General features: G+C 42.5%; 1 protein-coding gene across 1 annotated transcript in view; it reads right to left on the bottom strand.

The window, feature by feature from the left end:
• The window catches only part of LOC126426530 (serine hydroxymethyltransferase, mitochondrial-like), a 260,581-nt gene that overhangs the window by 104,667 nt on the left and 139,868 nt on the right, over window positions 1–16,046 (bottom strand). Inside the window, exon 6 of the mRNA XM_050088433.1 lies at window positions 2,083–2,287. Coding sequence (XP_049944390.1) covers window positions 2,083–2,287 — 205 coding nt within the window. The remainder of the gene's footprint in view (window positions 1–2,082; window positions 2,288–16,046) is intronic.

The raw sequence follows: 16,046 nt of genomic DNA, 5'->3' as shown, positions 1-16,046 counted from the left end.
CTGAACTGGTTCCCGGCAAATTCTCTAGCAATAAACCTCAGTAAAACAAATTACATGCAGTTACAATCCAGTTACATAAGCCCAGAAGAGATTAACATTGCACATGATGGCCAACAGTTACAGAGCGTTCAGTGCACAAAGTTCCTAGGTGTTCAAATAGATAACCGGCTCAACTGCGAATTCCACATACAGCAAACACTAAAAAAGCTTAGCTCAGCAACATTTGCCATCCGAATAATCTCCAAAATTGAAGACATCAACATATCAAAGTCTGCATATTTTGGCTACTTTCAAACAGTGATGTGCTATGGAATAATCTTTTGGGGCAACTCACCACATTAAAAAAAAAATTTTGTAAGCAAGAAAAAAGTAGTCCGAATTATATGTAGTGTCCCTCCAAGAACCTCATGTCGAAATCTCTTTAAACAGTTAGGTATATTAACCACTACCTCACAATATCTCCTCTCACTCATGGCTTTCACTCTTCTCAATTCCTCTGAATATGAAACAAATGAGGCATACCATCATTATAACACAAGACGGAAAGGTGATATGCACTGTGAACAGAAAAATCTCTCTCTGGTACAAAAAGGGGTAAAGTACACAAGTACAAAAATATTTAATGCACTCCCGAATAATATAAAGTGTCTTAAAGAAAATAAAATGCTATTCAAAAAGAAGCTAAAGGAATTTCCATTGGAAAAATGTTTCTACTCTTTAGATGAATTCTTCAACAGAGATAAGTATTTTGAGTAGTAATTCAGATTATTTCCTTTGTTATTGTTATCTGTATTGTTTTTTTATCACTATTGTATTTTTGTATTGTATTGTTTATTATCTTGATTATATTATTGTATTGTACCAGTTTTGAATCATTGATCTACCATGTGTAATATACCAGTATGTATTGTATTTTATGATATCTATATTTTATCTGCTTTGACTCATTCCACATCCATGCGTAATCACACCATACTGGATCTATGGAATATGTATCTCAAATAAATAAATAAATAAAACAAGACACATTTCACATTCTGATTGCTTACAGTGCCATATTTTCACCTGGTGGCAGAAAGTGAAAATATTAATTTTTCAGAATACTCCACAAATAAACCAATTAATGAACAGAATTAAGACATTTCAGCATCCCACGGTGTATACAGCCGACACTGCAGCACTGCGAACACTGTCAGTTTAATTACAACCCACAAGGGAGACATATAGCAGCAAATACATTAACGGGCAACTTACACAACTGGCGCCTTGGTAAACTTATTAGTCTCAATGTGCACAACGCTGGTTCAAGAACACATTTTTCTACATGAGCAAACTATTATTTGCGCCCCCCCCCCTCCCTGCTCCCCCCCCCCCCTTCCCCGTTTCCCTTGTTCACTTTCCCCAGTGTAAGTTTTGCTACTAATTGCGATATGCACTACATACAAATCTTGTCCTCGTGCACTCCTCTCTGCTTGACAGTGAAAGCTGCCGCTATTAATTCTGATATGTCCTGCACAGAAATCTTATAGTTGCGGCACCTCTGGTACACTTCGCAGCTCGGTGCCTCGTGCAGTGGCTTGTGTTGCTTGGACCTCACACCGGCCCTGAATGTGAAAATGAAATTCAACACAAGTTTCTCTATTCATTCATGTAGAAGAAACAGTCTCGTGAAATAGGAACTGTACACAGTGGAGCTATAGCCAGGTAGTTAGATGGAGACAGTGTAAGAAAGAGTCTTCTGACAGTTTTTGAAATTTACGAGCTATGCTCTGAACAACTTTTTCTACTATCACATTACACTTAGTAACAATGACATGGCCGACATTGCACTTAGCCACAGATTCCTTACTAAACTCGATTCTAAGTTACACTTAGCAATTATGATATTAAGGCAACAATGTATTTGGTACTGTAGCAAGCATGATCTGAAGATTGTTCTTAATCAACTGACACTGCTAACCACTAAGTTGTAATTTTATTTTCATCACAATCAAGACTGAGAAAAAAACAACACTAACACCATAATCGCTGTTTCACAATGGTACATAGATGCAAAGTAATGACATTCACCCTGAAGCTTACCTTTCTGAAACATTCGTAGTTCAGCAACCTGGCATATGCTGATGTTCCAGCAATTATAATCTTGGGACGGAAGAGAAGTGCAGTTTTTTGCAGCATGTCATAATCTATCAGGCCGGTCTTAATATCGAGGCGATACGGCATCGACTCGAAAAAAAGTGAAGTAGCAGACACTCTCTTAGTATCTGTCATGAATCCATGAGTCAAGCTAGAAAAAAACAGAACAAGAACAGACCATGTATATAATGACCATTCATTAAATGTCAGATAGGCACTCCTCTCTCTCTCTCTCTATTTGTTTCGTCGGTTCCGACTCTTCGTGACCCCATGAACCAAATCACGCCACTTTTTCCTGTCTTGCCAGATGTCTTAACACCCATGTTTTCAGTACGTTCCGGATAGGCACTCCACTAATCCATGAACCCGGTAAATTTACACTTATATACACTCATGCTCATAAATTAAGGATAATGGCAGAATGTGGTGCCACACAACATGGCATTACATAAATCTGGCCCTAATAGCATAAGCACATAGCGAACACACATGACACACATCTGTAAGTCCACAGTATCAGTGATAAGTTGAGAAAACTGTTCTGAAACACATGTGCTACAAAACGCCACTGTTTCCTGTGCATGTACCCCGACATCAATACGGGATATGATCACCGTGCACACGTACACAGGCCACACAACGGGTTGGCATACTCTGGATCAGGTGGTCGAGCAGCTGCTGGGGTATAGCCTTCCATTCTTGCACCAGTGCCTGTCTGAGCTCCTGAAGTGTCCTAGACGTTAGAAGATGTGTAGCGATACGTTGACCATTGACTGTGAGCATCCCAGATGTGCTCAATGGGGTTTAGGTCTGGAGAATAGGCGGGCCACTCCATTCCCCTGATATCCTCTGTTTCAATGTACTCCTCCACGATGGCAGCTCAGTGGGGCCGTGCATTATCATCCGTCAGGAGGAAGGTGGGATCCACTGCACCCCTGAAAAGGTGGACATACTGGTGCGAAATGACGTCCCGATACGCCTGACCTGTTACAGTTCCTCTGTCAAAGACATGCAGGGGTGTACGTGCACCAATCATAATCCCACCCCACACCATCAAACCACGACCTCCATACAGGTCCCTTTCAAGGACATTAAGGGGTTGGTATCTGGTTCCTGGTTCACGCCAGATGAAAACCCGCCGAGAATCACTGTTCAGACTATACCTGGACTCGTCTGCGAACATAACCTGGAACCACGGTTCCAATGAGCGTGTACTGTGTTCTTGACACCAGGCTTTACGGGCTCTCCTGTGATCAGGGGTCAGTGGAACGCACCTTGCAGGTCTCTAGGTGAATAAACTGTGTCTGTTCAGTCGTCTGTAGACTGTGTGTCTGGAGACAACTGTTCCAGTGGCTGCAGTAAGGTCCCGAGCAAGGCTACCTGCAGTACTCCATGGCCGTCTACGGGCACTGATGGTGAGATATCAGTCTTCTTGTGGTGTTGTACACTGTGGACGTCCCGTACTGTAGCGCCTGGACACGTTTCCTGTCCGCTGGAATCATTGCCATAATCTTGGGATCACACTTTATGGCACACGGAGGACCCGTGCTACAACCTGCTGTGTTTGGCCAGCCTCCAGTCGCCCTAGTATTCTGCCCCTCATAACGTCATCAATATGTGTTCTTTGAGCCATTTTCAACACACAGTCACCATTAGCACGTCTGAAAATGTCTGCACACTTACTCGCTACACCGTACTCTGACATGCTCCAACACACCTCTGCGTATGTGGATTGCTGCCAGCAGCACCGTGCGACGACCGCAGGTCAAATGCACCACACGATCATACCCCGACATGATTTAAAACTGAAAAACGCCCACCACAGCGTTGTTTCACCAGGTATCGGCACTATCCTTAATTTATGAGCACGAGTGTACTATGCCTGAAAAGTGATATTATTTCAGTGACTACAACACTGAGCCAAATTTACAAGGAACTTCAGAGTACGAGCTAGAGATTCTGACTTCTTAAAACCTATTCCAGTATTTTAGTTTTGAATAACTGGTATTTTTTGGTATTTGTTTGGTCTGTTATAACAGATGATTTTCATTTGTTACTAATAACCAAGTAAAAAAACTGAAAATCAATTAGCCATAGCAGCAGTGCTAAAATTATTCATTTTTTTAAAAAAAAGGAAGTAATTTTTATTCATGAAATTTGCATTGGCTTGAAATATTGTGTCTTGTAGAAAATGGAAAAATCATTCAGTGCTATTTTAACAACACTGCTGATAGAAATGGGCAACAAATCCATAGCATAAGAATTGGTACAGCATGACAGAGACAGTAATGCCCCTGTTGGTGTGTGTTGTGGCTTATAGAATGTGGGTGCAAGACATGTCCCCAGGTGGTCTATACGGTAGTTTCTGACTGTTGTCACCAGAAATCTGTTGTACTGCAGAATGGCACTGATGCTAGTCTGGAAATATTTTTACGAAGCAGCTTAGCAGTGAAGTACAATGCTCTATTTGCTTTAAAAGATCAAATATTTGTCTGTCATTTCTATGAAACAATGAAAGAGAAAGGAAACTATGGTAACAGTAATAAATTAGAAACTTAACAACATTTCATTCACAGCATACAATAAAAAAGAAATTAGCTGATCTGCTGCCTGTGTCTATATAATACACCTTTATCTGCTTGCAGTCCTTGAAAACAGACAAATTAACATGAAAATTATTAATGGAAAATCTCATATTAAGATGTGAAACAAATACTAACAAAGAGATAGAGGGACTGGCCAGTACTTACCTTAGCTCAGTACAGCCGATAGATACACAAAAAACAGAACCGAAAATTTACGTTCCTAGCTTTCGGAACAAATGTTCCTTCATCAGGGAGGAGATAGGGGAAAGAAAGGGAAGAAGGGAAAGTGGATTCAGTTACTCACAACCCAGGTTATGAAGCAACAGGGAAAGGAAAACAGGGAGAGTTGCCTTTTGTCGCCCCCCAACCTCCGTAACATCCTTGTTAAACCCTACAATATTCCCAGACTACCTTCTCTACCCAGCGGTTCCTACCCCTGTAACCCACCCCGCTGCAAAACCTGCCCCATGCATCCCCCCACAACCACCTACTCCAGCCCCGCTACTGGTAAAACATACACAATTCGAGGCAGGGCCACGTGTGAAACTACACATGTCATTTATCAGCTGACATGCCTGCACTGCACAGCCTTTTACATTGGTATGACAACAACTAAACTGGCTGAGCGCACGAACGGACCCAGACTGTAGTGGCGTAGCAAGACAGCCACGCCACTTGGAAGTAGCTGAAAGGCACACGTTAAGCTCACGCAGATTGGCGTGAGCTCTGAAACAGGAACGTAATGAATGCTATAAAGAAAAGTTTTTACGTAGCTGCTGGAATACTTAACTTTAATCCATCATTGTTGTACATCGCTCTTGACGATACAAGTGACTCTCTGATAGATACAGGCAATGTAATGCTAATAGCGCCTTGCTAGGTCGTAGCCATCGACTTCACTGAAGGCTATTCTAACTATCTGCTCGGCACATGAGCGAGGCTTCGTCAGCGTGCATCGCTAGCTAAGTCGTCTGTACAACTGGGGCGAGTGCTAGTCTGTCTCTCTAGACCTGCCGTGTGGTGGCGCTCGGTCTGCGATCACTGACAGTGGCGACACGCGGGTCTGACATGTACTAATGGACCGCGGCCGATTTAAAGCTACCACCTAGCAAGTGTGGTGTCTGGCGGTGACACCACACAGACGAACTGTCTGCCTAGGAGATGTCCAATACCCAGTAGCAGAGCAGCGTAATTCTAGGGACCTAGGAACCTGCTACACCGTATGTGCCATTTGGCTTCTCCCACCCAACACCAGTCCTCTGAACTGCGGAGATGGGAACTTGCACTCCAACACATCCTTTCATCCCGCCATCCCCCTGGACTGAACCTACGTTAAACCACCTCACTCCCATTTACTCTTCAGTCTTTTCCTCTTTCCCTTTCCTCTTTAGCCATTCATGCATCTTTTCATCCTACATAGTTGTGTTTATCTTTATACTATATACCTCTTTACTTCTGTATGCATCCTCTTTGGTTTGAAGCTGGCACAGTACTTACAGTAGAATATCTTTGGCTTCCCTCCAACAACCATGCCTCCATCCTTGCTACCCTCCCTGTTTTCCTTTCCCTGTTGCTTCATAACCTGGGTTGTGAGTAATCCACTTTCCCTTCTTCCCTTTCTTTCCCCTCTCTCCTCCCTGATGAAGGAACATTTGTTCCGAAAGCTAGGAATGTAAATTTTCGGTTCTGTTTTATGTGTATCTATCGGCTGTACTGAGCTGAGGTAAGTACTGGCCAGCCCCTCTATCTCTTTGTTAGTAAATTAACATGAAAAGCAGAGTTCCTCAGTCCCAGTTTTCACCCTTTAGCACTGATTATTCTTAATGTCCAAACAGTGGTATGACCCTCAATCACACGATTTTCAGACAGTTTCAAATCGATAGGAGAATATTGGTAATCTTTTTGTAAAATTCAACCACTTATCACTTTTTGAGGAAAGCAGCGAATGGTGAGCATACTAAGTTTTCTTTTATTTGTCTATTTAATTTAATATTTTCATTTTCTGTGTATCTTGAAACTGATAGTAAAAAATTTTCAATCTTTGATAGATTTCTACATTTATTACAGGAAATAATAAGAATAAAAAACTGAAAACTGTTTATTTCAGAAACCAGTATTTTGAGCAGTTTTTAACAGTTAGTTTGAACTGGGGTGGAAAAAAACCAGTCTAACCAAAAACTGGTTGTTTCAGTGATAACTGCCATCCCTAGTATGAGTCCAGTTATCAGCATGTTGTTGCATCTATGCTGGACTGGATCATCCACTAATTTGACTGAGACGAGTGTCACACAGCCATCGTATCACAACTGTCTTAACTAACCTCGAGATCCCGGATACTGGCACTGCAACGGAGTTGGCATCCGAGAGGTCCCACCTACATTCTATTGGGGAGAAATTTGGGCATTTTACTGGCCACAAGAGTGTCTCAGAATCGCACAGACAGTTCACTGACACATGCCACATGTGAATGAGCACTGTCCTACTGAAAAATGTTACCACAACAAGTCCAGAACCACGCTGCTGCTCCGGTCGCAGGTTCGAACCCTTCCTCAGGCACGGATGTGTGTGATTTCCTTAGTTTGGTTAGGTTTAAGTAGTTCAAAGCCTAGGGGACTGATGACCTCAGATGCTAAGTCCCATAGTGCTTAGAGCCATTTGAACCATCATCACAACACTAGCATACAAGGAATAACACGAGGACCCAGGATGTCCAATCTTTACTGTTATACGAGGTGTATTCAAGTTCTAAGGCCTCCGATTTTTTTTCTCCAGACTGGAAAGAGATACAAACATGTGCATTGTTTTAAAATGAGGCCGCATTCATTGTCAATACATCCCAGAGATGGCAGCACTGTACGGCAGATGGAATTTTACCGCCAGCGGCGAGAATGAGAACTGTTTTAAATACTTAAAATGGCGATGTTTTCCTTACTTGAACAGTGTGCAATCATTCGTTTTCTGAATTTGCGTGGTGTGAAACCAATTGAAATTCATCGACAGTTGAAGGAGACATGTGGTGATGGAGTTATGGATGTGTCGAAAGTGCGTTCGTGGGTGCGACAGTTTAATGAAGGCAGAACATTGTGTGACAACAAACCTCGGGCTCGCACAAGCCGGTCTGACGACAGCATCAAGAAAGTGGAGAGAATTGTTTTGGGGGATCGCCGAATGACTGTCAAACAGATTCCTTCCAGAGTTGGCATTTCTGTGGGATCTGTGCACACAATCCTGCATGACGACCTGAAAATGCGAAAAGTGTCATCCAGGTGGGTGCCACGAATGCTGACGGACGACCACACGGCTGCCTGTGTGGCATGTTTCCAAGCAATGTTGACACGCAACGACAGCTTCAATGGGACTTTCTTTTCGTCGGTTGTGACAATGGATGAGACTTGGATGCCATTTTTCAATTCAGAAACAAAGCGCCAGTCAGCTCAATGGAAGCACACAGATTCATGGCCACCAAAAGAATTTCGGGTAACCGCCAGTGCTGAAAAAATGATGGTGTCCACGTTCTGGTACAGCGAGGGCGTAATCCTTACCCATTGCGTTCCAAAGGGCACTACGGTAATAGGTGCATCCTACAAAAATGGTTTGAAGAACAAATTCCTTCCTGCACCGCAACAAAAACGTCCGGGAAGTACTGTGCGTGTGCCGTTTCACCGAGACAACGCACCCGCACATCGAGCTAACGTTACGCAACAATTTCTTCGAGATAACAACTTTGAAGTGATTCCTCGTGCTCCCTACTCACCTGACCTGGCTCCTAGTGACTTTTGGCTTTTTCCAACAACGAAAGACACTCTCCGTGGTTGCACATTCACCAGCCGTGCTGCTATTGCCTCAGTGATTTTCCAGTGGTCAAAACAGACTCCTAAAGAAGCCTTCGCCACTGCCATGGAATCGTGGCGTCAGCGTTGTGAAAAATGTGTACGTCTGCAGGACGATTATGTCGAGAAGTAACGCGAGTTTCATCGATTTCGGGTGAGCAGTTAATTAGGAAAAAAATCGGAGGCCTTAGAACTTGAATGCACCTCGTATTGTAGCAGTTCTGTCAATCACTACCTGCAGTGACGTGAAATATTACCCGAGGGCTCCCCATACCGTGACGCTAAGAGTAGCACCACTGTGACTCTCTTAAACATTGAGATTTCTCCCCAGATGGTCACAATACTTGCTGACGACGGTCATCCGGGGTATCACCGAATGCAATGTGACACCCTTCATCAGCAGTCTAGGCTTTCCAAATCCCTCCATTTGTGCCATTTTGTTAATGGCAGCCTACACGAGGGAAGGTGATTCCCTGGTCCGGCTGCTGGTAGTCTCGAACCAGTGGTGTGTGGTGGCTCTTAATGTTGCAGGGAGACTGTTACTTATAAGACGACAGGTGCAAGAGTGAAAGAGTGACGACATGCTCGGTGCACAATATGGCGATCCTCCCTCGTGTCGGTCAGAAGTGATCGACTGGAACCCTTCACGAGGGGTGTACCTGCCCTCACAATTTGACATCTACATCTATAAGGTCTGTTCAAAAAATTCTGGAGCATTGTAATTTTGCGCCAATGGTGGGTTGGAGCGAAATGTGGTTGGCATCCCTGCACTCGACTGTGTTCAATGTATAACTGCCGGAAGCTTCATTGCTGTATATCTGTTGGTAATTGTTCAGTGCCGTATTGAGTACCGTATTTACTTGAATCTAAGCCGCACTCGAATCTAAGCCGCACCTGAAAAATGAGACTCGAAATGAAGGAAAAAATATTTTTCCCGGTTCTAAGATGCTCCTGGAATTTGAGACTCGAAATTCGAGCACAGAGAAAAGTTTTAGACCACACCTCCAAATCGATACAAAGTTGGTCCATTGTAACATGAGACACAATTTAGGTTGAATGGATAAAGATACAGCTACAGTAGTTTGGTTCGAGTCATAAGCTTAACAGTTAAGATTTACCAAGTAGCCATTGCTATGTGTCAGGTGCTCCATCCGTGTTTATACGGGTTCCCTTCCTTTTTCACGAGCTTCGTCCGGTTTGAATCGATTGCTTATTGTGCTTTGATCTGATAAGTGCCGTTCTCTTTGTTATAGGTGTTTACGTCACTCTAAGCTGAAAATGCATTATTGTACTGTGTCGTGCATTGTTTGTCGCATTCTGATAGTGCGTGTTTACGGCCTGTCGCCGATTGCGGCATGGCTTGCTTTTGTGCGCGCTACCGCCGCTTACAATTAAAAAAAGAGAGGAATTGTCTCATAAGTGAAACAATGGCAAGAGACTGCCATTTGTTGTTACTTACACTGCTGCTTTCTTTGATAATGTTCAACAAGAACCAAATAGTATACTGCGTATGATAGAAGATGTTCTGAACGAGAGTTTAGTGGAAATTTTTCTCCGTTTGAAAATCTTTGCAGATGCCTCTTTAGTACATTACATTCTGCACAGAAATCAGAGTCATCTTAGATTTAAAAATCTAGTCAGTTGCCGTGCTTCATTTCTGACTGTATCACTAAACAGCATAAGAATAATACGAATATAAACATGACATGATATGTATATTCTTCCGTGTTTGCTGTTGTCTCACCCTAGTTTCGTAGTTTATTAGGCAGACAGAATTTAAAACAGACGGCAGCAAACACAAAAGAATACACAGCATAATGTTTACATTCTTCTACCTTTTCTTTTAATTTATTTGCTGGCACAGAGGTTTTGGTGCCAGTATTTATCTTCATGCCTGCAAACCACGTCTGTGTAGCGCTACATATATTCGACGGTAGAAGTTAGTTGTGGCGGCAACCTACCAACATTTTTCAGAACTTCCGATTACTCTGCACTCGATTCTAAGCCGCAGGTGGTTTTTTGGATTACAAAAACCGGAAAAAAAAAGTGCGGCTTAGATTCGAGTAAATACGGTAGAAGGTTGCGTTGCACAGTTTGCGAATGTTGAGGTGGCAGAGTCAGAGAGCAACACATCTGCATTAAATTTTGCACGAATACGATGTTGAGTGCTTAAGCCGTACTGGTATTACAAATGGATCACACAGTTTAAAAATGGTTGGCCAGAAGTTAAAGATGACCCCCATTCAGGATAACCTTCGACATCTACCGATGATGCTCGTGTCGAGAACATCAATGAAATTGTGTGTGTCATTCAAAGACTGAGTGACTGAGAGACTGCATGAGAATGTAATGTTTCAGTAGGAACATGTCACAAAATGCTGACACAGCTTCCTGGAATGCACTCTGTTGCTGCCAAGATTGCCCCACGACTCGTGAGTCGAGACCAGAAAGAGCTTTGCTTCGCAACCTCTGAAGAGCTTTTGTATCGCGCAAATGAGAATGAGATGTCCTTAAGAGAATCGTAACTGGTGACTAGACGTGGTTCTATGGTTATGATGTCTTGAACCAGTGGTGTGTTCAATCTTTGCAATGGGTCACGGTGGGTCGGGAAACGCTCTCCGAGACCAAAGAAAGTTCATCAGGTCAGGAAAAATGCCAAAGCCATGTTGACAGTTTTCTTTGACTCTGAAGGATTAGTTCATCATGAATTTGTGGACAAACTATTAATTGATAGTGCTATCGGGATGTGTTATGATGCCTGCGAGAAAATGAGAGAAGGAAATGGCCTTAAATGTGGTGAGACAATTCTTGACACTTGCATCATACCCACACACATTCATCCCTGTTTGTGGGTGACTATTCCACAAAAAATGAAATCAACATGCTGCTTCATTCTCTGTATTCTCCATACCTGGCCCCTGTGGACCTCTCTTTTATTTCCTGAGTTGAAAATCCCACTGATAGGACAAAGATTTGCAATGACAGATCGAAGGTGACCGTGCACAATAAGTGAAAGGTAAGTGCACAAAAATTCCGTGGCCAAAGTTCCTGAATACTGTATTTACTCAAATCTAAGGCGCACTTTTTTTCCGGTTTTTGTAATCCGAAAAACCGCCTGCAGCTTAGAATCGAGTGCAAAGCAAGCGGAAGTTCTGAAAAATGTTGGTAGGTGCCGCCACAACTAACTTCTGCCGTCGAATATATGCAGCGCTACACAGGCATGCTTTGTAGGCACAGAGATAAATACTGGTGACAAAACCTCTGCGTCAGTAAATAAATTAAAAAAAAAAGGTGGAAGACGAGCTTTTTTTCTCCGCCACGAGTTTTGACCACTGCATTTTCATACATTATCCAATAAAGTAAACACAAATTCCATATTGTTCATCTTCAAATGTAGCAGCATTTCAATAGTCTGACTGGCAAGACTGTTTGGGATGTTTGTCAATATGGCCAACTCTACATTCTGAATTTTTTCCTACCTGTGAGAAGAGATGGTTGCTAATAGGAACTTTTATGAATTGTGAATCACATGCAGTATTCTCTTCACCATAAGAATAATACGAATATCAACATTTTGCCATGTATTCTTTCGTGTTTGGTGCTATCTCATTTAAATCCTGTCTGCCTAATAAACTACAAAACTAGAGTGAGACAACAGCAAACGCGGAAGAATATACGTATTATGTCATGTTTATATTCGTATTATTCTTATGCCTAATAGTGATACAGTCAGAAACGAAGCATGGCAACAGACTAGATTTTTAAATCTAAGATGACTAATTTCTGTGCAGAATTTGATGTACTAAAGAAGCAGCCGCAAAGATTTTCAAACGGAGAAAAATTTTCGCCTAACTCTCATTCACAACATGTTCTATCATACGCAGTCTATTATTTGGTTCTTGTTTATCATTATCAAAGAAAGTAGCAGTGTAAGCAACAACAAATAGCAGTCTCTTGCCATTGTTTCGCTAATGAGATGATTCCTCTCCTTTTAAGTGGCGGTAGCGCGCACAAAAGGCAAGCCATGCCATGGGCGGCTACAGGCCATAAACACGTACTACCAGAATGTGACAAACAATGCATGATGCAGTATAGTAATGCATTTTCAGCTTAGAGTGACGTAAACACCTAAACAAAGAAAACGGCACTTATCAGATCAAAGCAAAATAAGCAATCGATTCAAACCAGATGAAGCACGTGAAAAAGGAAGGGTACCCGTATAAATATGGACGGAGCGCTTGACGCATAGCAATGGCTACCTGGTAAAGCTTAACTGCTAATCTTACGACTCGAACCAAACTACTGTAGCTGTATCGTCTTTCATTCAACCTAAATTGTGTCCCATATTACAATGGACCAACTTTGTTTTGAGTTGGAGGTGCGGCCTAAAACTTTTCTCTCCCCTTGAATTTCTAGTTTCAAATTTCAGGTGCGGCTTAGATTCTGGAATTTTTTTCTCTTTTATTTCGAGTCTCATTTTTCAGGTGCGGCTTAGATTCAAGTGCGGCTTAGATTCGAGTAAATACAGTAGACCTCGTAGATCTACATCTGCATCTACATCTATACTCTGCAAACCACTGTGAAGTGCATGGCAAAGGGCATGTTCCATTGTACTAGTTATCAGGGTATCTTCCCATTCCATTCACATATGGAGCACAGGAAGAATTATTGTCTGAATGCCTATGTGTGTGCTGTAATTATTCTAATCTTATTCTCACATTCGCTATGTGAGTGATATGTAGGGGGTTGTGGTATTTTCCTATTGTCATCAATTAAAGCAGGCTCTTGAAACTTTGTTAACCCTCTAGTGGCCATGTATAACGTGCACCAACCACAAAAAAACTGTTTTGGAGCATTCCTTTGTCGTTTCATAATTGCGAGCCCGTATCTATTCCTTCATTACTGCTTCATTTAACACAGTGGTAAATTGTCTTGTCATACAGCTGAGTGAGCGACAGTAATATAAAATAAACAGCAACGTAGGTGAGAAAGAAACTTACATTCCTTACAAGAAAATGACCCAGATTACAAGCTAGCATCACAATTCCACACTTAGGCAGTTGTCTCCAGATTATAAGTAATTGAATAAGCACCTGTCTGGGACCTGATGAAAATGTGCTGTTCAATGCTTTGGGTGGGTTATTAGTACAAGATAACACTCGTATGCAGCAACAGTGTGACATAATGAACAGGTTATTTTATTATTGTTTAATTAAACAGTGATTTAGTGTATATTATGGTAGTTCATTTTATTGTTGTTTATTTAAACTAAGATGAAACTGTGATTTTACTCATACATGTTTACCTTGATAACAGAAAGACAGTTATTCTTTGTAGGTGTAAAAGGTATGCCACACGCCCACTCTTGTTATGAAAAGCGGAGTGCCCACTCAAAGGTTAATAAACTTTCTCGAGATAGTTTACGTCTGTCTACAAGGGTCTTCCAGTTCAGTTCCTTCAGTACCTCTGTGATACTCTCCCATAGATCAAACAAAACTGTGGCCATTCATGCTGTTCTTCTCTGTGTATGTTTGATATCCCCTATTAGTCCTATTTGATATGCGTCCCATACACTTGAGTAACATTCTAGAACTGGTTGCATGAGTGGTTTGTAAGCAGTCTTCTTTGTAGAGTGATTGCACTTCCCCACTATTCTACCAATAAACTTAAGTCTACCACCTGCTTTGCCCATGACTTACCCTCTGTGATCATTTCCTTCCATATACACCCAAGTGTCTGTATGAGTTGGACAATTCCAGTTGTGACTCCCTGATATTATAGTCATAGGAAACTACGAGGGTGAGTCAAATGAAAAACTTAAATTTGTAATAACAAATCAAAATTTCGCGCCGTTATCCTGTAAGTTGGTAAGCGTGCTACAGACAGCGTGCAGAATGGCCTGTAGGTGGCAGCATAGTGCAGATGCACACAGCGTCACAGTATCAGTATAAAGATGGCCGCCCCACTTGCGACTTAACCCAGGAAAGAACGGCATTCTGTTATTCGGTTTTTGCGTAGTGAAGGTGTGAAACCTATTGAAATTCATCGACAAATGAATGCATGTTTGTCACAGCAGCAAGTCTATGAATAGGGGTAGTAAGTTCGCAAATGGTGTGGCTTCAGTGGAAGATGCTCCTCGTCCAGGTCAGGCACGAGTTGTGACTCCAAAGAACATTGCAGTAGTTGAAGCCATAGTAAAGGGAAACTGCCGACTGACACTGAACGACATTGCAGCGTGTTTACAGATTAGTCGTGGGTCAGCACACCACACTGTGCATGATGTGCTCCAGTTTCACAAAGTGTCTGCAAGATGGGTGCCACGGCAGCTGACTCCTGAAATGAGAGAACGATATGTTGATGCTTGTGAAGAGCTTCTTCGGCGCTTCGAATGAGAAGGTGATGGCTTCCTTGCAAGAATCGTTACTGGAGATGAAACCTGGGTTCACTTCCACCAACCGGAAACGAAGAGAGCGAGCAAGGAATGGCACCATTCCTCATCACCAAAACTAAAGAAGTTTCGAACAGAACCATCAGCAGGGAAAGTTATGCTGACTCTCTTTTGGGACGAAAAAGGCATCATTTTGGAGCATTACGTGCCTAGAGGGACCACTGTCACCAGTGCATCATACACAGATCTCCTAAACAATCATCTGCGGCCTGCAGTCAAATCAAAGCGACGTGGATTGCTGTCAGCAGGTGTCCTTTTGCATCTACATCTACATCTACATTTATACTCCGCAACGGTGTGTGGCGGAGGGCACTTTACGTGCCACTGTCATTACCTCCCTTTCCTGCTCCACTCGCGTATGGTTCGTGGGAAGAACGACTGTCTGAAAGCCTTCGTGCGCACTCTAATCTCTCTAATTTTACATTCGTGATCTCCTCGGGAGGTATAAGTAGGGGGAAGCAATATATTCGATACCTCATCCAGAAACGCACCCTCTCGAAACCTGGCGAAGAAGCTACATCGCGATGCAGAGCGCCTCTCTTGCAGAGTCTGCCACTTGAGTTTGCTAAACATCTCCGTAGCGCTGTCACGGTTACCAAATAACCCTGTGATGAAACCCGCCGCTCTTCTTTGGATCTTCTCTATCTCCTCTGTCAACCCGATCTGGTACGGATCCCACACTGATGAGCAATACTCAAGTATAGGTCGAACGAGTGTTTTGTAAGCTACCTCCTTTGTTGATGGACTACATTTTCTAAGGACTCTCCCAATGAATCTCAACCTGGTACCCGCCTTAGCAACAATTAATTTTATATGATCATTCCACTTCAAATCGTTCCTCATGCATACTCCCAGATATTTTACAGAAGTAACTGCTACCAGTGTTTGTTCCGCTATCATATAATCATACAATAAAGGATCCTTCTTTCTATGTATTCGAAATACATTACATTTGTCTATGTTAAGGGTCAGTTGCCACTCCCTGCACCAAGTGCTTATCCGCTGCAGATCTTCCTGCATTTCGCTACAATTTTCTAATGCTGCAAC

The sequence above is a fragment of the Schistocerca serialis genome, chromosome 11, assembly GCF_023864345.2.
Source record: "Schistocerca serialis cubense isolate TAMUIC-IGC-003099 chromosome 11, iqSchSeri2.2, whole genome shotgun sequence".
NCBI classification, from domain to species: Eukaryota; Metazoa; Arthropoda; class Insecta; order Orthoptera; family Acrididae; genus Schistocerca; species Schistocerca serialis.
This window is presented reverse-complemented; position numbering and strand designations above follow the sequence as displayed.